The 24,944-nt window shown below is 48.9% G+C and overlaps 14 protein-coding genes across 14 annotated transcripts; 6 read left to right on the forward strand and 8 right to left on the reverse strand.

The window, feature by feature from the left end:
• Nucleotides 1–132: 132 nt before the first annotated feature.
• ASPZODRAFT_76435 (hypothetical protein) lies at nucleotides 133–1,156 on the forward strand (the record flags this gene model as incomplete). The annotated part of the gene is made up of 2 exons (XM_022730085.1): nucleotides 133–206; nucleotides 268–1,156. 2 exons carry the CDS (start codon nucleotides 133–135, stop codon nucleotides 1,154–1,156), a joined length of 963 nt encoding a protein of 320 aa, XP_022577084.1.
• A 267-nt stretch (nucleotides 1,157–1,423) lies between these two features.
• ASPZODRAFT_76443 (hypothetical protein) lies at nucleotides 1,424–2,854 on the reverse strand (the record flags this gene model as incomplete). The annotated part of the gene is made up of 3 exons (XM_022730087.1): nucleotides 1,424–1,866; nucleotides 1,934–2,720; nucleotides 2,774–2,854. 3 exons carry the CDS (start codon nucleotides 2,852–2,854, stop codon nucleotides 1,424–1,426), a joined length of 1,311 nt encoding a protein of 436 aa, XP_022577085.1.
• Nucleotides 2,855–3,816: 962 nt separating this feature from the next.
• Nucleotides 3,817–5,156, reverse strand: ASPZODRAFT_137195 (hypothetical protein). Its single transcript, XM_022724241.1, has one exon. It carries the CDS (start codon nucleotides 5,056–5,058, stop codon nucleotides 3,913–3,915), a length of 1,146 nt encoding a protein of 381 aa, XP_022577086.1. The 5' UTR covers nucleotides 5,059–5,156; the 3' UTR covers nucleotides 3,817–3,912.
• A 965-nt stretch (nucleotides 5,157–6,121) lies between these two features.
• ASPZODRAFT_137196 (hypothetical protein) lies at nucleotides 6,122–7,466 on the forward strand. The gene is made up of 3 exons (XM_022724242.1): nucleotides 6,122–6,538; nucleotides 6,601–6,824; nucleotides 6,878–7,466. The coding sequence occupies exons 1-3, from the start codon at nucleotides 6,404–6,406 to the stop codon at nucleotides 7,140–7,142; spliced, it is 624 nt and encodes a 207-aa protein (XP_022577087.1). The 5' UTR covers nucleotides 6,122–6,403; the 3' UTR covers nucleotides 7,143–7,466.
• A 94-nt stretch (nucleotides 7,467–7,560) lies between these two features.
• ASPZODRAFT_20345 (hypothetical protein) lies at nucleotides 7,561–8,946 on the reverse strand (the record flags this gene model as incomplete). The annotated part of the gene is made up of 1 exon (XM_022727575.1): nucleotides 7,561–8,946. One exon carries the CDS (start codon nucleotides 8,944–8,946, stop codon nucleotides 7,561–7,563), a length of 1,386 nt encoding a protein of 461 aa, XP_022577088.1.
• Nucleotides 8,947–9,316: 370 nt separating this feature from the next.
• On the reverse strand, nucleotides 9,317–10,691 carry ASPZODRAFT_137197 (hypothetical protein). The gene has a single exon (XM_022724243.1). It carries the CDS (start codon nucleotides 10,601–10,603, stop codon nucleotides 9,518–9,520), a length of 1,086 nt encoding a protein of 361 aa, XP_022577089.1. The 5' UTR covers nucleotides 10,604–10,691; the 3' UTR covers nucleotides 9,317–9,517.
• Nucleotides 10,692–11,654: 963 nt separating this feature from the next.
• Nucleotides 11,655–11,967, forward strand: ASPZODRAFT_20347 (hypothetical protein; the record flags this gene model as incomplete). The annotated part of the gene is made up of 2 exons (XM_022727576.1): nucleotides 11,655–11,876; nucleotides 11,953–11,967. The coding sequence occupies 2 exons, from the start codon at nucleotides 11,655–11,657 to the stop codon at nucleotides 11,965–11,967; spliced, it is 237 nt and encodes a 78-aa protein (XP_022577090.1).
• A 114-nt stretch (nucleotides 11,968–12,081) lies between these two features.
• On the reverse strand, nucleotides 12,082–13,523 carry ASPZODRAFT_104994 (hypothetical protein). Its single transcript, XM_022720876.1, has 4 exons — nucleotides 13,037–13,523; nucleotides 12,685–12,962; nucleotides 12,467–12,634; nucleotides 12,082–12,409 (listed from the first exon to the last, which is right to left on the reverse strand). The coding sequence occupies exons 1-4, from the start codon at nucleotides 13,443–13,445 to the stop codon at nucleotides 12,089–12,091; spliced, it is 1,176 nt and encodes a 391-aa protein (XP_022577091.1). The 5' UTR covers nucleotides 13,446–13,523; the 3' UTR covers nucleotides 12,082–12,088.
• Nucleotides 13,524–14,373: 850 nt separating this feature from the next.
• On the forward strand, nucleotides 14,374–15,488 carry ASPZODRAFT_1305360 (hypothetical protein). The gene has a single exon (XM_022722531.1). The coding sequence runs from the start codon at nucleotides 14,427–14,429 to the stop codon at nucleotides 15,432–15,434; it is 1,008 nt and encodes a 335-aa protein (XP_022577092.1). The 5' UTR covers nucleotides 14,374–14,426; the 3' UTR covers nucleotides 15,435–15,488.
• A 6-nt stretch (nucleotides 15,489–15,494) lies between these two features.
• On the reverse strand, nucleotides 15,495–17,179 carry ASPZODRAFT_155246 (hypothetical protein; the record flags this gene model as incomplete). Its single annotated transcript, XM_022726187.1, has 3 exons — nucleotides 15,495–16,791; nucleotides 16,847–16,954; nucleotides 17,004–17,179. 3 exons carry the CDS (start codon nucleotides 17,177–17,179, stop codon nucleotides 15,495–15,497), a joined length of 1,581 nt encoding a protein of 526 aa, XP_022577093.1.
• Nucleotides 17,180–19,025: 1,846 nt separating this feature from the next.
• ASPZODRAFT_20351 (hypothetical protein) lies at nucleotides 19,026–19,511 on the reverse strand (the record flags this gene model as incomplete). The annotated part of the gene is made up of 1 exon (XM_022727580.1): nucleotides 19,026–19,511. One exon carries the CDS (start codon nucleotides 19,509–19,511, stop codon nucleotides 19,026–19,028), a length of 486 nt encoding a protein of 161 aa, XP_022577094.1.
• An 811-nt stretch (nucleotides 19,512–20,322) lies between these two features.
• On the forward strand, nucleotides 20,323–22,151 carry ASPZODRAFT_104998 (hypothetical protein; the record flags this gene model as incomplete). The annotated part of the gene is made up of 5 exons (XM_022720877.1): nucleotides 20,323–20,463; nucleotides 20,521–20,649; nucleotides 20,705–20,879; nucleotides 20,926–21,021; nucleotides 21,079–22,151. 5 exons carry the CDS (start codon nucleotides 20,323–20,325, stop codon nucleotides 22,149–22,151), a joined length of 1,614 nt encoding a protein of 537 aa, XP_022577095.1.
• A 6-nt stretch (nucleotides 22,152–22,157) lies between these two features.
• Nucleotides 22,158–23,909, reverse strand: ASPZODRAFT_125305 (hypothetical protein). The gene is made up of 3 exons (XM_022721422.1): nucleotides 23,795–23,909; nucleotides 23,280–23,744; nucleotides 22,158–23,223 (listed from the first exon to the last, which is right to left on the reverse strand). Exons 1-3 carry the CDS (start codon nucleotides 23,872–23,874, stop codon nucleotides 22,266–22,268), a joined length of 1,503 nt encoding a protein of 500 aa, XP_022577096.1. The 5' UTR covers nucleotides 23,875–23,909; the 3' UTR covers nucleotides 22,158–22,265.
• Nucleotides 23,910–24,078: 169 nt separating this feature from the next.
• Nucleotides 24,079–24,907, forward strand: ASPZODRAFT_137202 (hypothetical protein). The gene has a single exon (XM_022724244.1). The coding sequence runs from the start codon at nucleotides 24,105–24,107 to the stop codon at nucleotides 24,570–24,572; it is 468 nt and encodes a 155-aa protein (XP_022577097.1). The 5' UTR covers nucleotides 24,079–24,104; the 3' UTR covers nucleotides 24,573–24,907.
• The last annotated feature ends 37 nt before the right edge of the window (nucleotides 24,908–24,944 follow it).

Consider the following 24,944-nt stretch of genomic DNA (forward strand, 5'->3'; position numbering starts at 1 on the left):
ATTATTTTATTAGAGTAATATAAAATTATGGCAATATTCCTTTCATTTTTAACAAACATAAAGCTTGATATAAAGTATTAAATTATCTATCATAGTATTGCCGCCTCAATTGCCTTGATTTCTCATTTAAACATGGCTTTCCATCCCGACACTCTCCCCGATCTCAAGGGCAAAGTATTCATAGTCACAGGTGGGAACTCTGGCATGTAAGTCTCCCCTCTCCCTTGGAATAATGAAGCCAGAATGGCTGATATGAATAAACTACAGAGGATACTACACTGTGGCCCACCTAGCAAAACACGGCGCCCATGTTTATCTGTGTGCCCGATCTGTAGAGAAGGGCACCGCAGCCATTATTGAGATCAGGAAGAAAGATCCCTCAGCCAACATTGACCTCCTACAAATGAACCTTATGGACCTCGCCAGCGTTGCCGCAGCAGCTAAGCATTTCCTGAGCCTTGAAACAGCGCTGCACGGCCTGGTCAACAACGCAGGGATCATGGCGACGCCCTTTGAAATAACTAAAGATGGCCATGAGGCCCAGTGGCAGACCAACTACCTCGCGCACTGGGTTCTCACGAAACACCTCCTTCCTCTGATGCTACGGACAGCTAAGACGCTCTCTCCCGGCGGCGTACGCATCGTCAACCTCACTTCATCGGGCCACTTGGGGGCGCCCAAGGGCGGCATCAATTTTAATGACTTATCGCTCAAGGATAGCAGCCCGTGGTCGCGGTATGGACAGAGTAAGCTAGCAAACATCCTCCACACCAAGACCCTGCACAGGATGTACGGGCCTGGCTCTGCCTGTGCACGGAACGGGGAGGGCGAAATCTGGGTTTCATCTGTGCATCCCGGGCTGGTTGATACGAACCTCGCCGCATCAGTACTCGAGTCGGGGTCAGGCATGAGCAGTGTCCTCTCGGTTCTACGCTTTTTGGGATTGAAATGGCCTGCAGATAAGGGGTCGTGGACGAGTGTCTTCTGTGCGGCGAGTCCGGATATGAAGGCAGAGCAGAGCGGGGCATATTTAGAAATCTTCCGGCGGTTTGGAGAACCGAGGTGGCAGAGTAGTGCATCCCAGGATGGCAAACTAGCAGAAAGGCTGGAGGAGTGGACTGAGGAGGTGATGAGGAGAGAGGGGTGGGTTCAGTAGTCTTGATTTTTATATGAAAGATGATCTTCAGTTATTATTCTTTAGGCTATATATTAATACATATCTATAATAATAGGATCACTATTATCTCCCACTTATTCTACCATGTCAGCTAGTACTATTACTACAGTTTTTATTATTATTTAAATATTCAGGTGTTTTAATATATATGCACTTCTTCAGATTCATTATATAGGTTTTATTAGAATCTCTTCATAATCTAACTGACTGAAAAAAGAAACACAAAATATGGAAAAAGTCCCACTGCTAGTCATCCATCTTGTCATGTACTCGCCTCTTGTACTCTGGTGACGGGGAGATCCCCCCACGATACCAGAGCGCCGTGTGGTGAGGATCCGGGTCGCCATTTGTACGCAGCCCCAAGGCCTGGTCCTTGACCACGTCCTCTTCCACCCACTGACAGTCTCGAAAGGCAAGCTTGAGATCCTGATAGCGGAACCGACCGCGCCCATGGTAGTGCTTCCCGAGCAGCGGGACGATCGCCCGGCTCGCGACGGGGATGTAGTAATGCGGGATACGGGAGAAGAGGTGATGTGTGACGTGGTCGGACGAGATGTGGTGCAGAAAGTGAGTGCCGATGATGCCAAAGTCGCGGTCGATGGTCGCTGTCGCACCGCGCAGAAAGGTCCACGAGTCGGCCGTGTACTTGGGCACGGAGGGATGGGTATGGTGGAGGTATGTGATCATGACTAGACCTATCAGTGCAATCCATAAGAGAAACACACGCTCAATGACTCGGTAACAGTGTTGTTCTACCTATCCAGTGGTTCGTCCAGGTCCAGGGGACAATATAGGCCCAGAAGACGGTGGCGACACCAAACACTTTTGACAGCCTATACAGCACAGCGATGGTCGCAAGACAGCCCAGATCGGACATGATGATGGCCAACCGTTCTGAGTCGCGGAACAGCGCGCCAAAGGGGTCGAAATGGCTGTGGCGCCACGCCGACATGCCCTGCCGGACGACGGCGGACGGTGGACAGGTGATGTTCGACAAGATATACCAGTTCCAGCCGATGGCTTGCTGGAGCAGAATGCGCAGGAAAAGAACTAGCGGCGCATCCTGGCCGATATCATCCAGCATCTCGATTGCGCGGCCAATCTTGCGGGCGTACTCTGCCCGCTGCGGAGGCACGTAGTTGAGATCTCTGTCAATGTGGTTGGCATAGATATGGTGGCGGCGATGGGTAGACTTCCAGGAAAAATATGGCGCCAGCAGGCTCGAGTGCAGGACGAACCCAACAAGATCGTTGACCAGACCTGAGGCCGAAAAGGCTCCGTGGCCGCAGTCGTGGGCGATAATCCACACTCCTGTCCAGATAACGCCCTGGCACACGCCATACAAATTGACAATAAGATAGTAGAGAAGCCGCGACTCGTTCACCTCTTGCATCTGCCACAGGCGGCATAGACCAACAAGCAAGACCGTCGAATACGTCAGGTCGCGGGCGAGATAGAAGGTCGACCAGAAGAGTGAGGGCCGGAAACAATAGCCCGGCACTGCGTTGCGCAGCTCCTGGACGCTGACGGTCTTATTCAGACGCTGCATCGTGAGTCAGGGAGACTGTCAAAACATTACTGGAAGATAGAACATACACCCCCTTCGACTAGCTCCGAGGGATGGGACTCATTCCCTGTCCCCCAGCCAGTCCTATTTGTTTCTATTTCCGGACTCATCATCACACATCAATGGTTGAAGAGAAAGAGTGTTGAGGATGGCCGATGCAGTAGAAAATTGTCAATTTATGTGGCTATCGCCAAGGAGATAATGCTACAGATGGATGGCCTTTTCATTCTCCTTGCTTGGCTATAAATGATGCAAGGTAACTGTACTACCGCATGGGCACTATCAGGCGTCCTATAATATTATCTGGATTGAAGAATATGGGTATCCATATTAATAAGAGAGAAAACTGTTCTATATGTTTGTGAGGATTAATATATGATCTACGGTCCTTATATTAAGCACGGAATTCGATTCTATGATTAGTATCACCTTGACTATCTATTAGAATATCCTCACCATGGCGTATGCTGATGACATAGTATTTGAAGCCCAGTGTCACCTCTCATATAAGGAGGGTATCACAATGATCTTCAGTACTACACTAGATAGAAGCATCACAAGGTCTCGCAGATGACAGGAAGACATTAAATCATTCGCCAGATGGCACATCTACGGCGAATAAGAGTCTTCACCTGGCCAGCCAAGTCGGCGCCAAGGAGCCAAGAGAGCAAGGGAGAGAGGAAGGGCTGGAAACGTGTTTCTCTTCAAGTCATATGATATTTCTGCTGATGGACTTGGACTCCTAATAACTACCTAGTATTATTAATATATAACTCTCCTTTAATATATAGATAGGATAAGTATGTCAATAGCTATATCTACCGTAAAACTCTGATATAGGATGCTTATATGATGGTGTTATATAGAGAGAGATATTGAAGCTATAGACAGGAAATATTTGAGTACAGTATATACTTCTATAGCTCGAAGGATTGTTCTACTGGGATACTTTTCTGTCAATGAAACCAGCAATAAACAGTGTTGTGTTAGAGAAATAAAGTAGAAGAAAGCATTTATTTAGTTTAGATAATTAAAAAACAATCACTTTCTCTATTGATGAAACTGGATAGACCAGCCAACGCCAATGCTTTAGAGTATCAGGACTAAGAGTACAGGGGGTGTTGGATACATGACACATGAAAGAAATAGGATAGGAGGGAAGGGGATATCAATTCTCCTTTCCGACAGTGCGGCTCTGATACGGCCAGCTTGCCCGTGCAGAAGACTGGGCAGCAGGCTTCTGCTCCTCTGCAGTGTTCGGCATGACATTCGGTCGGCGGACGTTGGGGTGCCGCTGCTCCAGGGAAGGGAGTCTGCTGACAGAGAGCAAAGCAGCAAGATTAGTACTCCCATCGCGGGCAATGACCTCAATAGCATCATAGTCCCGCAGCACTTTCTCGGTGGCGTCTGCCCGCCCAGTTGCGTGGAGGATCTTTGCAATTGCAGCATGAAGCTGCAGCAAAATCGGTGATGGCAGCTCATCCCTTCCATCGTGCGCGACAAGAGTGACCTTGCTGCTCGTGGGCAAGGCCATCCGGGTAAAGCCAGGGAGCAAAGGAAAGGTTAAGATCTCATACTGGTTGGGGACAGCGGTGGGCTCGAGGGCCAGATTAAACTTGCCAAACTCAGTGTGGACTCCCCTCTCTAACATCATGGCGTTGGCGAGACTGTTGATGTTGGTATACTGAAAATTGATCCGGGATCGAACGCTAGGAAAGTAGCGGTAAAGAGTGTTCCAGACTGAGGTAATGTACTGGCGCTCGGGTTCATCTTTAAACGAGGCAATCGCAAACGGCACAATGTGAGCAGCTTCTAGACGAGCCGTGGTCTTACCAGGAGGGACAGTCTCCAGGCTTTCCGCATTGTAGAAGCCGCTTATTACACACATTTCTCCGTCGCGCCGGCGGCACTGCTTCCGGAGTTCCTCCTGCTTTCGTTTCATTGATTCATCAATCGTGCTCGCCAGATTCTCGATAGAGTCCTCTACTCCGATCCTGGGGGAGGGCGTGATCGAGGGTATTTTCCCGCCTGCCACCTGAAGTGGTGTCAGAAGGCCGGTTATAAGATGCTGCCCTAGTTGGTAGACACCGCTGTCCGACTGGCAGTTAGCGATGTCCTCGGCGAGGTTGGCTCGGCCATCGGGAGGCAAGTGCTTGAAGGTTTGACGTAAAACCTCAACGGTATCGTCGTCGGCGTCAATCGGGTGGTATTTTTCAAGTCGCGACCGTACATCAGTAGGCATCTCGACAAATAGGGTCACATCGCTCGTGGCGTCAGTCAGCTGAGAAGGACTGCCCACGAGAGAGGAGCCCATGGTGAGTAAAGTATGCTAAGATGAAGCTAGACAGTTCTGGAAGGTTTTGGTCAATAATCTTTTGCAAAAATGAAAAGGTTGCGGAGAGCCAATCGAGAGGTGGTCAGGGAAGAGGTAGGGAAGAGATTAAGTTACGGCAGCCTGGATACTAATCTAGGCTTAGTACGGATCTACGGATTTTCGCTTAGGGACTAGCGTCGTCGCACGGGCCACATGGTACGGATCACTCCGCACAATGGAGATTTATAATTGGATAAAATCACGTCTTGATATAAAACCCTTCTGTCCCAATAATAATAATAACCCTCTGGTATGAAAAAGCATATATATCAACACAATCTACGGCCAAGTAGATAAAATAAAAAACATACAACAGTAGGGATTCGCTGGTGGTCACCCACCCAGCTACTAACCTACCGGCGTGTGGCTTAAGTACGGCTGAGCGGACGGGAAGCCCTGTTTTCCACACCCTGTGGTCGTATGTGATAGATCTTTAGATGCAGTGAAGTATATAGGAATAGGACCAGATTAGAACACTAGAGCTCTGTGAAGTGTGCAACGGTGCTGTTCGCAGATCTGATACTTTACAGAGAGTTAGCCATGCCTTAGAAAAGAAATTTTCAGTCAGTATCATTAGTACTTGGTGTTGAAGGTGAGGCCAGGTCCTAAAATGGCAAGATAATTGCTGTTCCAAGCTATTTAGACAACACGCTTTCCGTGATAGGATCTAGGGCGTCACCAGGGACCACTCAGTATTACTGGACGTTGCCACCCTGGCCCAAGTAGTCCATAGTCACGTAGTTATCTACTGACTAGTAGTAAGTAGTAACTTCTACATAAGCCTGGAAGTATCTGTTTCCAAACCCTAGCTCCGGGCGTTTTTCCCCCGGGGGGTTAGCGTGTCGCCCGACTAAGTAGGAAGTAGTTAGTAAGGAGGATCAATACTATCTATTTTCTAAAGGCAGCAACATTAAGGCACTGAGCCATCACAAAAAACCAAGTAGTTCTCTGCATAGATATCAATGATTGGATAGAGAATGAGGCAGCAGCATTTAAAGTGTGGGGTGTGCTTACTACTAGCGACTTAGCATGGGGCCGTGACAGAATTGCAAACATTGGATCCCTGATTGATAGTGATGATTGGATGGAAGGTCGAGAAGCAAGGCAGAAGGCAGCAGCATTATATGGGCCAGGATGTATCCCAAGTTGTGGTCACAGCAACGCGCGACGTTTCCAGAAATCAACAGGGTATATTTGAGTATCAAGGTTCCTCAGCAGTACCACTTAACTGGCTATATACATCTTACTACTCATATACTACTACCAATTTGTCTGAACAACAGATATGTCCTCTACAGAATATCCTCTCGCAGGGGTTCGCAAGTTGCAGTTGGTTATTGCAGGGCTATCTTTTCCATGGGCCATCGCCTCAATTGCTGATAGAAGAGGGAGTCCAGAGACTATTTTCCAGCTCATCACAGTACGGAGTTTCCACCTATCCTTCAGCAGTACTTCTCCTGACAGCTAAACTGATATCAATAGTTGATCCTTTCTATCTGTGCCTCTATCTATATACTCTACAATCACCGCAAGACAGGAAAGCAACACCCCGAATCTGAGATTCTGAGCGATGTTTTTCTCCTCGTGTTGTTCCTCGCAGTTTATATTGCCGGTATTGTGATTCTGTCCTCCAGAGTGATGAGATATGTGGTATACGCACGGAGTATCCCTCATGTATACACCAATCTCGCATGTTTACTTATGTGGTATGAGGATAACCCTTCTTTATGTATATATATTTACTTTACTAATGGAATAGGCTATCATATGGATACACAATCTTCATCGCCATCTACCACAAATACCTGATCAACCTCCTCAAACGCCGCCGATGGGGTAGTACTATGTACATCCTGTGTCCATCCTGTGATCGGGCAGCTCAGGCCTCGCAATCCGGATGGAACGGAGAGAGAACTGCGAATCCGTTCGATAATACCCCGAATCTCTATACGGACGAGGAGGCAGAGGGTCAATCCCTGCTTCACAATGAACCGACGAAGCAGGAAACTGGCATTACCAACTGATACTAGTCAGCCATGCTCTAGATGTCTCTGGGGCTACTGGTAGGAATTAGACTCGTCATACCTTTTATAGGGTCTGGTCATTGGAACGTCTGAAGCGTGTGGAGGATTAGAGCGAGATTAGAGATGGTGTAGATACGCATTATGATACATATCATATTAAAGTATATTGGATAAGCATATTTGTTAGCTTTTTATTTAGATTTAGATGGCAAGACAGCCTCAGGTTTAAGCTATACTTTCTAATAGATGGCAGCTTATATAAACAGCTCTAGTATATTCCAGTTATCACAATAGGTGATGACTTAGTATACTAAGAGAAAGAGATAATTAATCCATTGATTCCTCAACCCTTCGGCATAGACTCCATACTGACGGGTGCTCTTAACTATAGGGATAATTCGAGTCTTTCCTCATCTAATTAATCATAACAATTGACAGTAATTTTGTCGAGAATACCGACGCAGCCGTCATTCTTATTGAACCATTCACACTGATTGTTTGTACAGGTGAATCCAAACTTGATATAGTAGAAATCGGCGCTGTTCCCCTTTCGTTGTGATCCGCCACAGTCAGAGGTTATCTGGCATGCTTTGCCTTGAACCTTATAGCGATCCATACAATCTCCCTTGTAGCAGGAATAGCCATCTGTCGCACAATCTGCCGTTGTCTTGCACCGCTGTCCATAGCCCGAGGTAATGGGTCGTCCACAGACACGGGCAAACGCACTATCTGCCTCGCCCTGGTTGGGCTGACACAAGAACTGTCGCCCAGCGACAACCGGACAGTCTGTTTCTGACGCGCAGACGATGACTGCCCCCGAATCGGGTGCGCAGACACCCTGGACGCAGGTTTCAGACTCGCATTCACCATTCGACGAGCATGTTTCTGTGACCGCTCGTTTTCGGCGGCAGATGCTGCCATCACAGTAGGCCGCACTGCTGCATTCTTGTACGATGCCACATGGGTCTTGACCACTACTTCCATCGGATAAACACCGTCTCTGCCGATCATCACACAGCGTCCCTCGTCCGCAGAGATAGCCATCGTCGAGGTTACAATAACCATTGAGCCGGCTTTCGCGCACGCATCGGCCACCCACACAGTATGCGTCATCGAAGCAGGGTCTCGTGAATTTCGGGTCACACGCCTCCCCAACCTCGGGAATGGATTGACAGACAGAATAGAGAAGGACTTCATCCTCGCCGTCTTGGTCGGGCACGTCGTAGACTCCCCAAGCCTGCCGGCAGGATGTCCCATCACAATCCTCATCCGACCGGCATCCGATATGTTGACTGGCGTTGACGTACTGACACAGGCCATGCGTGCACTGGGCGTCGACAGGGCACTTGGTGTGTAATTCACTGGCCTCGCAGGAATCGCCCACCTGCGGCCTCACCTCGCAGGTCGAATAGAGCAGGTCTTCCTCATCATCAGCAACAATCCGGCAGAACTTATCGGCGGAACAGCCTGCATCGGACTCGCAGGCTGTATATTTATCCACATCCGTATACCGACACAAGCCATGGCTGCAGTAGGCGTTGTACGAGCAGGGATTGCAGGTTCCATCGCCCGCGCAGTTGGTGATCAGATTCTGGGGACAGGCATCGCCCACCTGGCCCCGGTCATGACAGAACCCATCGTAGTAGTTCTCGGTGAAGCCTGAAAAGATGCTGACTTGACAATATTGACCGGCAGGGCAGGGGGTATCCTGATCGCAAGAAACATCCGTAGAGGACTGCGTCTCGGAGGACTGTGCCTTGGTGAGCAGCGCCAGGGAAAGAAAAATGAGCACACGGGGCCACATTGTAAAGGCAAGGCCGGTAAATGGAAGCAATCAATACAGTATAGAGAGGAGCGATGAAGGTTGAAATATAGTGCTACATTCCCAGCGCATAGCATACCTCACGTCTTGAATTTTACACATTCTTCAAGTCTGAAGGATTCCAGACATGAACTTTAAAGACTACACAGTGATATAATCCTTACAACTATAGTGTGGTGACCATGAAAATTGTAATGCCATGATTAAACTACTATAGTCTAAAAAATAACATTCTTAGTGTAGTGCTGCAAAGCCAATCAAGTCTCTGCAGTAGAACTATCTAAGACTATTGATATATATTATTGGTAAACAGTTTAAGATTGTTGCTGAGGCTTAGTTTCGAATGATCTTAGCTCATATTAAATAAAATAGTTATAGGGTTTTACCAAACTTCCTAAGAAGCAAGACATTATAAGATATAATAAATGTTATAAATCTAATAATATCTGTGTGCTGCTTGGAAGGTATACATTTAGAGAACAATACACCATAAGAGTGCAAGGGCTGTGTATGTCAATAGAAAAGAAAGACTATGGTACATAATTTAATCCATTTAAGCAGTGTTAATCTCCAAAGTCAAGTCTCCCGGCTGCTCCAAAATAATCAACGGCCCAGCAACAACACTCTCCTGGGTAGGAGCACCTTTCTCATCCGCAATGTTGACAATAATGATGCTAGCTTCCTTGTCGAATTCGGCGGGGATTGTAGTAGTGTTGGAACTGGTATCGAACGGCACACTGATCGTGTCCAAGCCGTGATAGAAGACAGCATAGTAGTCGGTATCGGCATCAAAGCTAGGCTGATTGTCCGCTTGCTTGAAGACGATCTGAATCTCTGAGCCGGGAGTTCCAGTGGTCCCGGTCTTGTTGAACGACAGCTGAGGCAGGTTCTGGCGAGGATCAGGGTAGATCGGGTTGATGGAGGGACAGCTGCCGTCCACAATGAATGTGTTGGTTGAATCCAGGATCTGGTTCGGGTAGGGATAGATGGTGTCCGAGGGTCCAGAGAAGGGGTTCACGTCCCATGCATCAATCAAAGCCCAGGTGTTGTGGCGGGATTCCACCTGTCCAATCGCCACCAGGGCCGATTTGGAAATGTTCAGGCTGGCCTGGTTGATGAGTCCAGTGAGAAAGGCCATACTGGACACCTCAAGAAAGACCTGCAAGGCGAGATAGCTCACAGGGTCACCCTGGATGGTCTCGTTGTAGTTGTATTGACAAGGGCCCGGCGTGACGGAGTTGTTGGAGATCTGGTCCTGGAAGATGCGGACATGACCGGCTTCATTATCGCGAATCTGGACAAGACGCTCGTATGTGGTATTGGGGTAAGGGTCAGGGAAGTCGGAAGCGTCGAACATCTCCGCCCCGAGTTGGTAGAAGGAGTAGATGGCCCATTCGGCGGCGAGCAGGTTTTGGAAGAGGAGATCGTCTGCCCCGGCAGGGCCTGAGCCTGTCGCGGGGATGGCTCGGAGATACTCTGCCGCGAGGGGGGTGTTCTTGCCCTGATAGTTCACAAAGAGGGAAGATTCCCCTGGCACTGCAGTTTGAAGACTGGCCTGGGAAGCTGAAGATGATGTGGGAAGGGCCAGGGCCGGGAGGGCGATGGCCAGAGAGGCAACCAAGGTAGGTTGAAAGTGCATGTTTCAAACGCTTTGAGGGAATTAAGATTGATTAATGAAGAGGCTAGGTGATGCTGCTGAAGTCTGAGGTGAATCTTCAATCTAGATGAACAGGTCTTTTATACCCAATCTCAATACTATTACACTAATTAAGGATTATAACGACAGTATACTAGCTCATGGCTAATAATAATGAATTCAGGCGGTGCAAACATCTCGGCTACTGAATCGAGATAGATCTACGGGCTATGACATCAACCAGGATCTTCAGGGCTGGCTGTAAGAGAACCGACAAGTCGCAGTCTAGCTTCAAGCTTTGTTCCCCAGTTTAGTGGTGTAGGTAGTTTAGCGAACTGACTAATTAAAAGCTGCGTTATGGAGTACAAGGCTGGGGCTGAAAGGTGGGCCAGGATTTCCCCACTAAAAGGGTCGAAGAAGAGCTTAGGAATAATCAGACCTAGCCTATTTAGGTAGGCGAGTTGTCCATGAATTATGATCGTCAGTCATAATAAGAGGATATCAATAATTTGAGGCGCAATGAACCTAGATGATTGAAATGACTGACTAGACACTCCCATCATTATGGACTATATGTCAGCATTAAGGCTGAGGTTCAACCTTATATATAGCTTATTAGGAAATAATCAGCCAGGCCTATCCACAGGCAGGATAAAGGTATTTCCCGATGTTTCTTATGAGGCCTAAGTACCCCTAGGAGAAGTACATGTAATACATTACAATATTAACAATGGTAGAAAGATTAATTATATGGCTACATGCATATACTGACTTCCCAGGGACTCGTTCCCATTTTGGTATTTAAACCACTAGAAATTATTACATACAGCTTGACTTCCCTGCCATTAACCCAAAAAGCATATATCTACTCAATCGACGGCCAAGTATAAAAAACATGCAACAGTAGGGATTCGCTGGTGGTCACCCACCCAACTACTAACCTACCGGCGTGTGGCTTAAGTACGGCTGAGCGGACGGGAAGCCCTGTTTTCCACACCCTGTGGTCGCATGTATTAGAGATGTACAAATAAAGAATTATATAGATATAGTGTATATGTATATACAGCAGCTGGAGGCGCTGGACTTGCCGGTGACTCCATTGAGTGGACCGTGGCAGGGGCCCGTCACGGCCATCGCCACCATGGGTACCTGCACGCCCAGCTACTTCAATGCCGAGGGAGATATATCCCGTGGGACACCGTGGGGAACCGGTGTGAATGATTTCAACCAGATTCTGCACGACTGGCGGGCCCAGGGGGAGATGGACGGGTTGGAGGTGTGTTAGTAGTATAGAAATATTATAGTTTAGGATGTAGTAGACCTTCTGAAGAGGGTATATCTTGGATTCCTAGCAGCTATCAGCTTAGGGTCTAGATGATATAGCCCCTTACCTCTGAATATATATTGTTATAAAATTAAATCTTGCCTTTATTAATAGTGACTATTTCTAAATCTGTAGTGTCAATGTCTAGAATTCCCAAAACCATTTCAACAGTGGACATCCCAGAAGGCAACACGAAGTATAAAGTCAATATCAGAACTCCCGTCTTCAGCCAAGTAAAACTCATCTGCCTCCTGCTTCATCTCTTCCCAGCGGCGTAAATGCCGGTCAATTTCCTCTCCCATGCCTGAGGCATGAAAGACCTCGGCCAACCGATAGTGGCAATCGATGTATTCCCTGCAAGGCAATGGCAGGTCCTCGCAGCCGGGAGCCTTCTTGAAGGTGATCTCTACGCCGTCGGGGGCGAATGGCTTCATCTCGATGGAAAACCTCTTGTAGTGCACAAACACATACGTATTAGGTGTGTCCTGAAGATAATTGTTAATCATTACCTAGTTGGCTTGTGGCTCACCTTGGAGACTCACTGTGGGACGGAAAGCGCACTGAAAACGGCCGAAATCATCATGAATGGTTTTATGAAGCAGAATACCATTTTCTAGGTTATCAATTGTGGTGGATCGTAGGGTTTGATGGGTTGATGGGAAACAGCGATGTATCATAGCCCACATCGAGGATGCTCTGTCTCTGGAAGCCTTTGAACTATTAGCTTGTAACTCTCTATACGGAATGGGAAGAATGGTACCGTAGACTTCTCAAACATTCCGAAGCTGAAAGGTATGATATGAGCAGCCTCAAGCCGCCCATATACGGCATCGCTGGGCTCACCTCGCTTTTCCCATTCCTCTTCATCAAGGAATTGCGAAGCAACACACTTCTTGTCATCGCGGGCAAAACAACCATCAATAAACTGCTGGCTGCGCACTTGTGGCTTCGTCAATTTTGCACGCTCAGTCAACTCGCCCTCTTGATTTTCTGAAAATGGGGATGACATGGTAGGAGTTTTACCTCCTGCTGCTCTCACTAAAAAATATTAACTCAGTCTAGATATATATCCCAATACCTAGAATCACCATATATAAAATATTTTAACTTACTTGGCGTGAGGAGACAGGTGACAACATTTTTGAACGCATCAAACAGCTGGTCGCTCCCTTGTGCCTTGACAACGTCCCGGGCGATGGCTTCACGGCCGCCTTCTGGCAAGAACTCCAACAGCGCCTGGTAAGTGGTGATCAATTTAGCATCTGTACTGCCCTTTGAAGGCGAATACTTGGAGAGAATTTCCTGTGCTTGGGCTTTGAGGGCTTCCCAAGCTCCGGCATCGAGAATATCGGGCGTTGACACAGTGGCAAGTGAGGATTCCTCGCGTAGTGAGGCTTTAGGCTGAGCCTCCTGGCTTTTCTGAATCCTGGCTGACTGACGTAGGATTGACCTGGGGGCATCTGCGGCTTCTGTGGACTTTTGCGGAGAATCGCGTCGCTGCCGCTTCGTGGATCTTTCCATTCTGAACCCAAGAGAAGAGGCTGCAAGCCACTCATTGACACAAGCTGGATTCCTACCAATTCATCTGCTGTCTACCATAATGATATGGAAGATATATGAAAGACGATAGGGTGTGTTTGAGGTATTTATGACGCAAGGTATAAATAGGTGGCACCAAGCCTAATTAGGTAGAGCCTGTCAACATTGAACACCAAAATACTTCACTATAACTTATCTTACCTTATAGCTTGACTTATTGCATGACTTGAATAGTTTGACTAAATTGTTTTTATGATTCTTAAATGAGTACTAACTTAGATGATAAATAGCCTAATCTGTCAGAATTAACAACTATATCAGTGAAAGGATGAGGATACTTAGATAAGTGAATAACCTTAGGCTGATGCAGGCTGTAATTTAATAAGAAATAGAATTATGCCTACTAAGATGAAACTATGGGAAATATAATAGAAAAAATATAAGTAGTCTGTACAACATCATCCACTCGTTCATCCATTTGTGCAGCCATTCCATTCTGACCCCTTCTATATTACCCAACAGAATACTACACTCTGCCGTCTTGCTGATTAAAACCAGGTGCAGTCTGTGTGGGTGGTAGAAGACGAGCTCGGGGGAATGCTCGGGGGAATCCTGCAGCAGTCCCTTTATCATTTTCATCTTGTTCCGTCCATCAGGATAGCCAATGGACAGTATAGCCAATGGACCGTATAACCAACTATACAGCTTCTTATGAGGCACTTATAGAGGTCCGACTCTATAGAAAGAGCCAATTCTGCAGATCTCATTCACTAAGCACCAAGTAGAAATAATTAGCATGAGAGAGTTGGGTTAGGGTTAGGGTTACAGAGGTTACTACTAAGCTAGAATAGGCCTAGTTAAAATACCCTCCGAACACTCGGAGGGTTTCTCATCAACAATAATCAACAATAATCAACAATAATCAACAATAACAAGAGGTGTATCCTGAAGTTTACCCTCAGAATGAAGGCAGCAAAGAGATCTGCCTGCGACCGGTGCAGGGCAAAGCGAGTGCGATGCCCCCGTCCTGCTGACAGCATAGAGCCCTGCGCCCGCTGCGTGCGCCTGGGGGAAGCATGTGTTACGGGGTCCCCTGGTTATCCCGGGCGGCCGCGAAAGATGCCAGCAACGCCAACGCCGACAACGCCGTCAGCAACACAACCAAACAGTCTGGGGCTATTGGATGCGCCTGCAGGGGAGACAATGAGCCGGGCTGATTCATGGCTGGATCTATTGGATGATGGGTTCTTTAACTTGAGCGAAGACTGCACACTGCTCAACCACGAACTGCCCAGTGTCTACCCAGGCCACGACTCCAACCGCATCAGTGCCGATGGTCTCGAAAGTGCAACAGGTTCGCTGGTACAATTCGGAGAACGGATGGAACGGCGTGTTTCAGCCATAGATGCCTTCTTCTCGGATCCTCGCAACGTGGTGGAAAACTGCCCGGAGGAGGGGCCAGGCATGACGGGTGAGAATCCGGTGGCGACAGCGATCCAATGCACGGAAGAGTTCATCCAAATCCTCCAGACCGTGATGACATCGACTCTCAGCACAGAAACAACTCTCTTGATCCTCACGGGCTACCTCCGACTCATGCGATTGTACGATTCACTCTTCCGCAACGTCTACCGACGCCTAAGTCAAATCCCATCGGAAACCATCCAGTCCGTCAAGGTCAAGGCCGTGCTGCGTATCGGGGGTATCTCTTCCCTGCAAGACATGTCGGGCAAGGTGTATGCCAGGGGAGTCATCGAGGTCATCGAAGCCCATCTTCAAACCGTGGAGCGCTGCTTGGGGCTTCCCGTGGAATACTGTCTCTCAGGCAAGACAGCCGCTCCATCAGGGATCTTCACCAGCGATGATCGAGCACGGCTGCTGCATACTGTCATGGCACAGGAGGATGTCGGAGCGTCTTATGTACAGTCAATTCGACAACATATCAGGATGACAGTCGCATTGTGGGATTGAAGCTCTTTTCAGTATACTCTGGATGATATGATACAACTATCTCTGTGCTATAGGTGCCATCTAACTGGCTTGTATATCGTCATGCTGCGTCTTCATGCCGAATTCACTCTCAAGCTCCTTTCTCAAAGGCACCTCCTTGAGAAGGGCAGAAACAAGAACCCCGACGCCGGCAAAGGCAAGGGCCACCTGCCATGAACGCTGCAGACTGCTGTTCTGCACAGCAGTGACCTGCTCGCGTGTCTCTGCGGAAAGGGAGTCCAGGAACGACGCTGTAGCGTCCTGGTAGGCCCTGCCGGCGATGAAATCGGCCGTGACGGTTGTGTTTGTGGTGATGGCGCCCGCCTGGGCCAGCTGTTCTGCTCGGTTGGTAAAGACAGCACCGGCAATGGCCACCCCCCACGTCAGGCCGAAGCTGCGCATAAACGCCCAGGTCCCCGTCGCCAGCGCTGTATCCTTGTCGGACAAGGGGGCCAGCAGCGCAGGAAGCAGGGTGGGAATGGCCAGACCCGCGCCGGCCGCCTCGATGATCTGGAACCCGATCCAGGCCCCCGCGCTCGAGGACGGACCAAGCAGGGAGAAAAGGCCGAATCCGACGAGCATGAGGGCAAACGCAACGATCAGGATCGGCTTGTACCGGCCGAGCTTGGTGAGCAGTAGCCCGCCCGTGATGGCGGACGGCACCAGGGCGAAGATGGTGGGCAACAGCATGACGCCCGACCGGTACGGGGTCGCACCACGCACGCCCTGGAAGTACACCGGAAGGAAATACAATGCCCACATGGTGAGCAGGCCGTGGAGAAAGGTGAGGGCAAAGGTGACTGCCGAGGTTCGGTTGGCGAAGAGGTGAAGCGGCATCATCGGGTTCTTTGCGGCATATCTCTCGATCACCATAAATGCTGCCAGGGCAAGCAGTCCCAGGATAAGAGGCACAATGGTGTGAGGCGAAGACCATGCGTATTGGCCCCCTGCCCAGCTCAGTGCAATCAGCACAGAGCACGACGCTCCCACAAAGACAGTATTGCCCAGCCAGTCGAGCGCCCCCAGCTTAGTCGCCAGCGCCGTGGATTTGTCGTAATTGACATGCAGGAACATCACCAGCAGGATCAATGCCAGCCCGCCCACCGGCAGCGCCATGTAGAACGCCCAGCGCCAGCTGCTGTAGCTGACCAGCAGCCCCCCGAACAAGGGGCCCAGCGCTGCTCCCAGAGAGACCATCCCAAACACCAGCGCCATAATGTTTCCTCTCTCTCTCAGGGGGACCAGGTCGCACACTACCGTCTCGGCGAGGACGCTGATGCCTGACCCTCCAATGCCCTGCAGGACGCGCCCGGCGATCAACGTGGACATATTCGTGGATCTATTCAATTAGAGTGTTCTTCATCCGAGAGGGTTCATGATATGAATTCACTCACCCCCCACATATACCGCTCCCTAAGACAGCAAAGACCGTTGCCACGATCATAGGCCACCGGCGACCGAAAACGTTTGCGATTTGTCCGAACATGGGTTGGAAAGATGCCCTGTCCCGTTATTCTGGAAGTTATGGTAGAAGAAAAGGGGAAAGCATACGCGGTTAACAAATATCCATTCGCTACCCAGATGTAGTTGTCGCCTCCGCCCAGGTCGGCAACAATGTCCGGTAATATCGTCGAGGTGATGGTGGCTTCCAACGCTGTCAGGAGGCTCGTCAACGCGAGTGTAAATAGAATGGCCCAGAATCGAGGGCTGCGAGCCTGGTTGACCATTGGGGTGGGCGCTGCGTCTTGCGACATTTTGACCGTGATCTTTATATGTATAAAATTCTAAAGAATAGTTGTTTTGACTGGAATTTAAAGAATACTTATTCAAGAGTGCGTTGGTTCTATTTATTCTTTGACAAGCTCGGAGGGTTTCGGATATTTCAAGGGGGGATTTAAAACCCTACGAGAAGCCGGCAGAGTTAATATATTAATTCAACACTCAGCTTTTATAACTAGCATCAAAACTCTTGGCCTGGGAGCTTATATTCAGCAGATCTCACCCATAGACCAACATAACCAATTATTAGATTCCTATGAATGAATACCACCGAATACCCGGATTTCCGGATACCCGCAGGCAGAGTGAATATCCAACTTCACCTTTACAGAGACGAGGATGAAACACCACGCACTTGACCATTCTCATCTTGACCACACTCATCGATACTACTCTTACATCAGCAGCACCAAAGAGAAAGGTAAGACACGCTCATCACTCGCCTGCTTTCCCACATCTTGGTCAAGACGTCTCCAACGGTGTCAAAGACCATATCACATCTTTGATACTCTCTTCCCAGCCTGCAGTATTGTAGTCGTACACTTCATATACACCAAGCTGCTCCAGAGTGCTATGGTTCTGAGATGCAACGAGAGTAATCATATTAGTGCTAGACAGCTTCATCATAAACTCCACTTTACCTCCCAGGCTATAAGAAATGGATAGATAATGTAGTGGCTTCTCTATGCGTCATAGGATTCACGCCTCCTCACCAGCATAGAGATACACAACATCCTACTCTCTGTTCCACATAGGGATAAACACACCATCAAAAACATACACAGTAATAGTATATTAACTCAATCTACGGCCAAGTATAAAAAAACATACAACAGTAGGGATTCGCTGGTGGTCACCCACCCAACTACTAACCTACCGGCGTGTGGCTTGAGTACGGCTGAGCGGACGGGAAGCCCTATTTTCCACACCCTGTGGTCGTATGTGGAAGATGGTTATAGAAGAGGGATTATATAGATATAGTAGTATATTCATTGTTGTTGTGTTTTGTCTGGAAGTGCGTGGGAAGCTGAACATGCAGGAAGAAATAAATAATTTCACTATAATTAAGAGTATATGATTATCTTATTATAAGTCCCTCTACCTACCATTTTCTAATGATCATATGAGATTCTATTTTGGGGGATGCTACCTAGAGATGAGGCCTACTATTATTAATGGAAGCTGATCTCATCGCCTCGTCCAAGCAACCTTCTATTGCAACTATTTGTCAGGCATAGATTATTTTAGAAAAGTACTAGGTATGTCAATCATCCGGATCCTTCTGTCCTTACATCAAAACGAACGGCTCAAGATCATTGCAGGGATTCTCCCGGCAAGTAGCCTGAGACACGGCAGATCAGTCAAGAAGTGATAGGGGGCATCTGGCGGCCACAAAGGGCAGTCAATAGATTATATAAGACATTGCAGAGTAAAGCTCTGTAGATTAGAACTCCCACTTTTCTGGATCTCCATTCCAATCCCGCTCCGAGAGCATACGAGAAAACGGAGGTGTCTTGACCAGGTTGTATGTGATAAATGCCTTGGGACTCCAGTGATCTGAAGCAGCTACCCGATCACATCTCCAGAAATCAATAAAGTAGCTATCATTAGTATAGTCAGCGTCAATGCCATGTTGTCGTTATTATTATAGATATTGTATAGATGCTGTGCCTTTCTATCCTAGATAAGATTATTTGCTCTGCCGAAGCTAAGAAGATATCTATAGTCTAGAAGAGTCTTGTATCCCTCCTTAAACGCCGAACGGAGGGCATCACGCTCTGACCTGGGTAGAGTCTAGAATATATCCCCGCCAAAGGCGTCTCCGAGACGGGTGCCCGGAACAATCTCCCAGACCACCCAGACAATGAACCCTTCAGGCACAGGAGAGTCCTTCTCCTGCCTAGATGACCGCCAGTCCAGTAGGCGGGGGGTACATTGCACGCATCGCTCGGTGAAGGTCTGCAGTGCAGCCAGCTCAGAGGGAGTGTACTGTGTTGCTTGTTGGGAGCGGGTTGCGAGAGTCTCGCCTTCAGTGCCGAGAATGGGAGTCTGCAGATAGATCAGCATAAAGGCAGAGGTTTCTTCTTGTGACTCTTTTTCCTTGTTTGAATGACAGAGAAGCTGGACGCAGCTGTACAACGGACCATATCCCCGGTTGAAGTCCTCCTCATCAACTGGGAGATTGTGTCGGTCCACCTCTTCGACAATCGTCCATTGAGCTCGGTTGAGTTGGACATGAGCACCTGGCGCCGTCAGGCGCCGACTGAACCAGTTAGCCATAGCGAAGATGTGATAAGTAGGAGTGTCAGAACCAATGTCGGTGCTTTAATGGTGATGTGGAAAGTGACGATATAACTACCTCATCAATCAGACCAACACCAAGTGATGACCCAGTTACCAAACAGTAGTATGATTATTATTTATTGGTTGTTCTGGAGTAAGTACTTTATCACAAATCCTTGTAATAGCCTCAATTCGAGGTCGAGCGGTGTGATATATTTTGTATATCTAATCAGTTCTTTTTAGAAATAGATCATCCCATATAAATACTCCATATGCTAGGTTAATTTCAAATATCAAATCTGCAATTAATAGTAGTTTATAATGAATAACAATAAGTTGTACTCTCCTCCAGATGGAGTTAACCTTATGATATCATAAAGTAATAGCACCATTATCTTAATAATAGAACAAAGTGGACGCTTACGCCAATTCCATCATACTTTGATTTTATGTCTCTTCCTAGCTGACCTTTAGGTATATAATTGTTGGTAGTCCACTCCGGTCAGTTTTAATGGTATAAAGAATACCCCTCTGGGTAGTAGGGATTACCAAATCTGCCGGTATCATATGTCTTCAACTAGTATTAGGCATCTCCGAGTAAACACTATGATTGGGCCACTTGTTAAAATCTCTAGGGTTGTTCTTATAACCGGGCCTATATCCGGTCAGACCTTATGTCCGGCTTAGATCGGACCTGCCTGTTCCGACGGATCGGACGCCAACCGGACCGCTTGATTAGGGTTATATTAAGATGTACTCAGTCTTATTGATCTACTCATTGAGTCTTCTCATTCACTCTATTTCTACCATGGAAGAGCGTAAGGAGAGTACCGGCGACAGCCAGACGGACAGTCATGAAAACATCTCTGGCCTGCAGCTGGCCGCTGTTCTGGGCTCGGTCACTCTCGTTTCGTTTCTGATGCTACTCGACACATCTATCGTTGCAACTGTCAGTATACCCATGTTTATTATATTGCTACTATAACATACTGATCCATAAGTTTAGGCTATTCCACGCATCACAAGTGACTTCCACTCCCTCGACGATGTGGGATGGTACGGAACGGCGTATTTGCTGGCCAACTGCTCTCTGCAGCCGCTGACCGGAAAGCTATACACCTATTTCAGCAATAAGGTACTCCTATTCATACCCACGCTACAAGGGCAAAACACCTGAATAACCGCCGCAGTGGACATATCTTGCCTTCTTTACTGTCTTTGAGATCGGCTCGGCCCTCTGCGGCGCTGCCCAGTCGTCCAACATGCTTATTATCGGCCGAGCCGTGGCTGGAATGGGAGCATCCGGCCTGTTCAACGGGGCGTTCACCATTATGCACGCAAGTGTTCCAGCACCAAGGCAGCCTGGTAAGTGGATGGCGTATACCAGACAGTATCTTCTACTGACTATCAGCCCTCCTTGGTATAATGCTTGCGTTTTGCCAGCTGGGAACGGTCTCTGGTCCGTTGGTGGGGGGTGCATTAACCCAACATGCATCCTGGAGATGGTGTAAGCTAGCATTGTAATATACAAAGTATGTATACAAGGTATATACTGATATAATAGGCTTCTATATTAATCTGCCCTGTGCTGCTGTCGCTATCCCGTTATTGATCTTCATCAACATCCCCGACAACGCCCATACGACCAGCAATAAAGACAGCCTCTCACAGCTGCTGCATCGTCTCGATCTTCCCGGCTTTGCTCTCTTCGCCGGGGCATCCATCCAGCTGTTGATAGCCCTGAACTGGGGGGGCACCACATACGCCTGGTCGAGCTCGACCATCATCGGGCTCTTCTGCGGGTCTGGCGTGACGGTGATGGTGTTCATTGCCTGGGAACATCACCAGGGTCTGCAGGCCATGGTCCCTTTATCACTTATTTCCCGCCGCGTCATCTGGGCCAGCTGTCTGAATTATGGTCTCTTTACCGGCTGCATCCTCCTCTCGATATACTTCCTGCCCATCTATTTCCAGGCCATCCGCAATGCCACCCCAACCATGTCAGGCGTGGATATCCTGCCGACGATCCTATCAAACATCGTCTTCAGTGTCCTCACTGGCGCCGCCATTGGCCGAGTAGGCTATTACCTCCCGTTTGGCGTCGCGAGTGCTGCGTTTAACCTCATCTCCACTGCCCTGCTCACCACCCTCACCCCAACCTCATCAACAGGAGTCTGGATCGGGTTCCAGATCCTACAGGGCGTAGGGCGTGGGCTCGGCTTCCAGGTCCCGATTATGGCAGTGCAGAACAACACGCCCAAAGAGCTCGTCAGCATAGCCACGGCGTTGGTGACCTTCTTCATGAATATGGGTGCCGCCGTTTCGCTCAGTCTGGGCGAGACCATCTTCTCGACCGAACTCGCCAGATACCTTGCTCAAGACGCTCCCTCGGTCGATGCGGCAGCTGTCGTGGCTGCGGGTGCTTCTGCCTTTAGGGAGGTTGTGCCTGCCGACTTACTTCCAGAGGTGCTCAGAGCGTACTGCAAGGCAATCACGAGGGTGTTGGTGATGGGGGCTGCTGTTGGAGGGGGGCAGTTTTTGGTTTCATTTGGCACTGGCTGGGTGAGTGTGAAGAAAGAGAAAAAGGGAGACGAAGAAAGTGAAGAGACACAGAATGTAGAGAGAGAAGGAAGGTAAAAGGGTAAGAGAGTTATAGATTCTACTTGTATACTATATATTCTTTAGAGTAACTATAATATCAATCGATATGACTATCATATCAATCGACATTAGTGGTTGGCTGCAGAGCGGCTATAGCAACATATTGTAGTCTATCCCCACGAGCTCGTCAAACTGCAGATCCCAGAATGAAGGCAGATAGCCCAACCGCGCCTCCAACGCCTCCTTTCGGGCCTCTATCTTTGCCGCAATCAGACTGAACACGTCCGCCTCCAGCGTCGTGTCGAGCGGCACCTCGTCGCGCACCCGAGAAAAGTGGTTCACGACGGCGTTGAAGGCGGCCGGCACATCGACCTGTTCGCGGAACAGATTCATGTCCCAGCCTGGACAGTCGCAGGTGTTCAATCTGAGGGCGACAACCAGCCACCGGTTCATCTGTGTGAAGACTGAAAAGGGGAGGCCATAGTAATCACACGGCTGGAGGGTGAGAAACACGTCGACCCAGTTGCGTGCAGCGGCAAGATCGGCCTGCAGACAATCCACACGGGCCTGGCTGGGACCCGTGAAGAGCGAGTCGCGCAGCCCGATGTCGTGGACAACCATTTCTGTATGGTGCCGTTGCAGACGGAGCAGTTTGTTCTGGGCCAGCGAGGGAGGAATCCCTGCTTTGAATGAGCCGAGACGGTGCGTCAGCGAGTGGAGATGCAGCAAGGCGGATTCCTGATGCGAGGGATCATAGGCGTGGCAGTATGCTGTGTTGGCCGTGTCGACGATGAGCCGCAGTTTGGCCAGTTGGCAGAGCAGAAGATCGTCTGCTTCCTTGTGGGCTTCTAGAGTCGACACGCATTCATCCAGATACGCCGTCCAGGGAAGAGACGACAAAGTATAGCAGGCCAGCAACGCCCGTCTCTCCTCGACGGTCTCGCGTCGCGTCAGTCGCACGGGCTGCAGAATACATTTGACGTCGTAGGCCAGCCTCACGGCGGGATCCTTGGGCGGCGGTTCATGCAGACCGAGCTCGTACACAATGGCCACGGCCTGTTGGATCAGGTTGGTCGCAAGCGCCTCCTTGTGTTCTCGATGGCGGTCCCTAAGAATCAACATGAATCACATCCACGACCCTTGGAAACCAGTACTACTACTTACCACACAGCATATACCATCAGAGCCAACAAAAAGTCCAGACTGCAGGTCCCCTTGACAAACGCCTCGCGCGCAACGATATGGCGCATCTGGAGCGATAATTGCCTCTGGCGGCTCGCACACGGCGTTGCCACAGCGGCGATCGCCGCCCATAACAACGGCTTGTCCTGCTGGAGCTGAGCGGCAGTCGTGTCCAGTACCACCAAGGGGAGGAAGGGGAGAAAGTGCCGTTGGAAGAGCGTCAGGGTCAGCTCATCGTCGGTCGCTGGTGAGAGTGGTGATGGTTCAGGGCATTCAGGGAGTGTCTCGGCAGGGGATTGCAGCTGTGGTTGACACTGCGACAGTAAAGACGCCAGACTGTCCAGTTTCGCCTCCAGAGCATGCACATGGCCAACAGAGAGACGCGATATCGGCTGTTGTCTTCGCAGGGGGGGGGAGGGGGTGCATGTTTTATGAAGACGGAGGCATCTATAGTATTAGTAAGGAATATCAACATTAGTTCAATAAATTAGTAGTACCTCTCGCAGCCATTATGATTAGGGAGACATTTTGCCTTGGCCCGAACACAATTAGTACACGCCCTCACTGTTTTAGACATTTTACCTGTAGATTGAAGTGAGACGGAGCAGGGAGGATGTCCGGCGGATTTATACCGGAGACGGAGATGAAGGTCCGATTGGCAGCCTTGAGTTAAATTTTAATAGGAATGGTCACATGATGACGGCTATATTGTATTATGTAATTAAACAGAGAATAAGTAGTTAAGCTCATCGAGACAACTCTCCTTCTCCATTGAACCTGCCACAACTTCAAGTCTCAATAAACAAGATGGCAGATGGAAACCAACCCTCATTGATGGTCCGCAAGTTCATTGCCGCATCCAAAAACCCGCCGAAGCTTACAGAGAAGCGGCGTGCCTTTCGGAAACAATTCTACTTCTTCTACGGCACTTTGATGGACCCGGCAACCCTCGCTCGTGTCCTTCAACGAGACCGCGCACCAGACGTTCGCCCGGCTACGACCGTGGGTCCGCGATTGAAGCTATGGGGGGAATATCCTGCCCGTCCGAAAGGATCTGGCAACGAGGTCATTCGCGGGGTGGCCTGTATGATCGAGTCGCAGGAGGAGGCAGATCGCCTGGCAGCTTATGAGACAGAAATGTATGCAGTCAAGGGGTGTCCGATTTATTTTGATGATGGCGAGGATTCCGGGGGTCTGACCTTTTACTGGGTTGGAGATGAGTCGCTGCTGAGGGAGGGGACATTTGATCTAAAAGACTGGCTCCTGAGGGGTTGAGATATACTAGCTGTCTATGAAGCGACAAGTGGAAATAATAGAGGATATTGGAAAATGCAAATCCAGAGGATATCAGAAAATGAAATCCAGAGGATATCAGAAAATCTTCTGGCTCACTTGATAAGGCTCAACTCTGCGTCCATTGCAGTAGCTCTCTGATGGAAGCTTGCACCCTTTGACAGTAGCAGGATGCACAAGAAGGAGATTCAATCGGGCTGTGTTGGGTTAGGGTTAGGGTTTAAACCGAGGAAAGACTTATTTCAGGTATGAAGAAACATACTTGTACCAAGGGATTGTGAGATTATATCAGGCCTCTGCTAGTAAATTGACAAACACTTATGATGTCACTATATTTAATAGATCAAGTGCAAC

Source organism: Penicilliopsis zonata, assembly GCF_001890105.1.
Source record: "Penicilliopsis zonata CBS 506.65 unplaced genomic scaffold ASPZOscaffold_27, whole genome shotgun sequence".
In the NCBI taxonomy this organism is placed as follows: domain Eukaryota; kingdom Fungi; phylum Ascomycota; class Eurotiomycetes; order Eurotiales; family Aspergillaceae; genus Penicilliopsis; species Penicilliopsis zonata.

Bases quoted from the DNA above. Each gene is read 5' to 3' on its own strand.
- ASPZODRAFT_137196 (XM_022724242.1), top strand. From the start codon at position 6,404: ATGTCCTCTACAGAATATCCTCTCGCAGGGGTTCGCAAGTTGCAGTTG. The intron at 6,539-6,600 runs GTACGGAGTTTC...TGATATCAATAG, and splicing joins CTATTTTCCAGCTCATCACA to TTGATCCTTTCTATCTGTGC. The intron at 6,825-6,877 runs GTATGAGGATAA...CTAATGGAATAG, and splicing joins CTCGCATGTTTACTTATGTG to GCTATCATATGGATACACAA.
- ASPZODRAFT_104994 (XM_022720876.1), bottom strand. From the start codon at position 13,445: ATGGAAAGATCCACGAAGCGGCAGCGACGCGATTCTCCGCAAAAGTCC. The intron at 12,963-13,036 runs GTAAGTTAAAAT...AATATTTTTTAG, and splicing joins CACCTGTCTCCTCACGCCAA to TGAGAGCAGCAGGAGGTAAA. The intron at 12,410-12,466 runs GTGAGTCTCCAA...AATTATCTTCAG, and splicing joins AGTGCGCTTTCCGTCCCACA to GACACACCTAATACGTATGT.
- ASPZODRAFT_125305 (XM_022721422.1), bottom strand. From the start codon at position 23,874: ATGTCTAAAACAGTGAGGGCGTGTACTAATTGTGTTCGGGCCAAGGCA. The intron at 23,745-23,794 runs GTACTACTAATT...CTAATACTATAG, and splicing joins AATCATAATGGCTGCGAGAG to ATGCCTCCGTCTTCATAAAA. The intron at 23,224-23,279 runs GTAAGTAGTAGT...GTTGATTCTTAG, and splicing joins CTGATGGTATATGCTGTGTG to GGACCGCCATCGAGAACACA.
- ASPZODRAFT_137197 (XM_022724243.1), bottom strand. From the start codon at position 10,603: ATGCACTTTCAACCTACCTTGGTTGCCTCTCTGGCCATCGCCCTCCCG.
- ASPZODRAFT_137195 (XM_022724241.1), bottom strand. From the start codon at position 5,058: ATGGGCTCCTCTCTCGTGGGCAGTCCTTCTCAGCTGACTGACGCCACG.
- ASPZODRAFT_1305360 (XM_022722531.1), top strand. From the start codon at position 14,427: ATGAAGGCAGCAAAGAGATCTGCCTGCGACCGGTGCAGGGCAAAGCGA.
- ASPZODRAFT_137202 (XM_022724244.1), top strand. From the start codon at position 24,105: ATGGCAGATGGAAACCAACCCTCATTGATGGTCCGCAAGTTCATTGCC.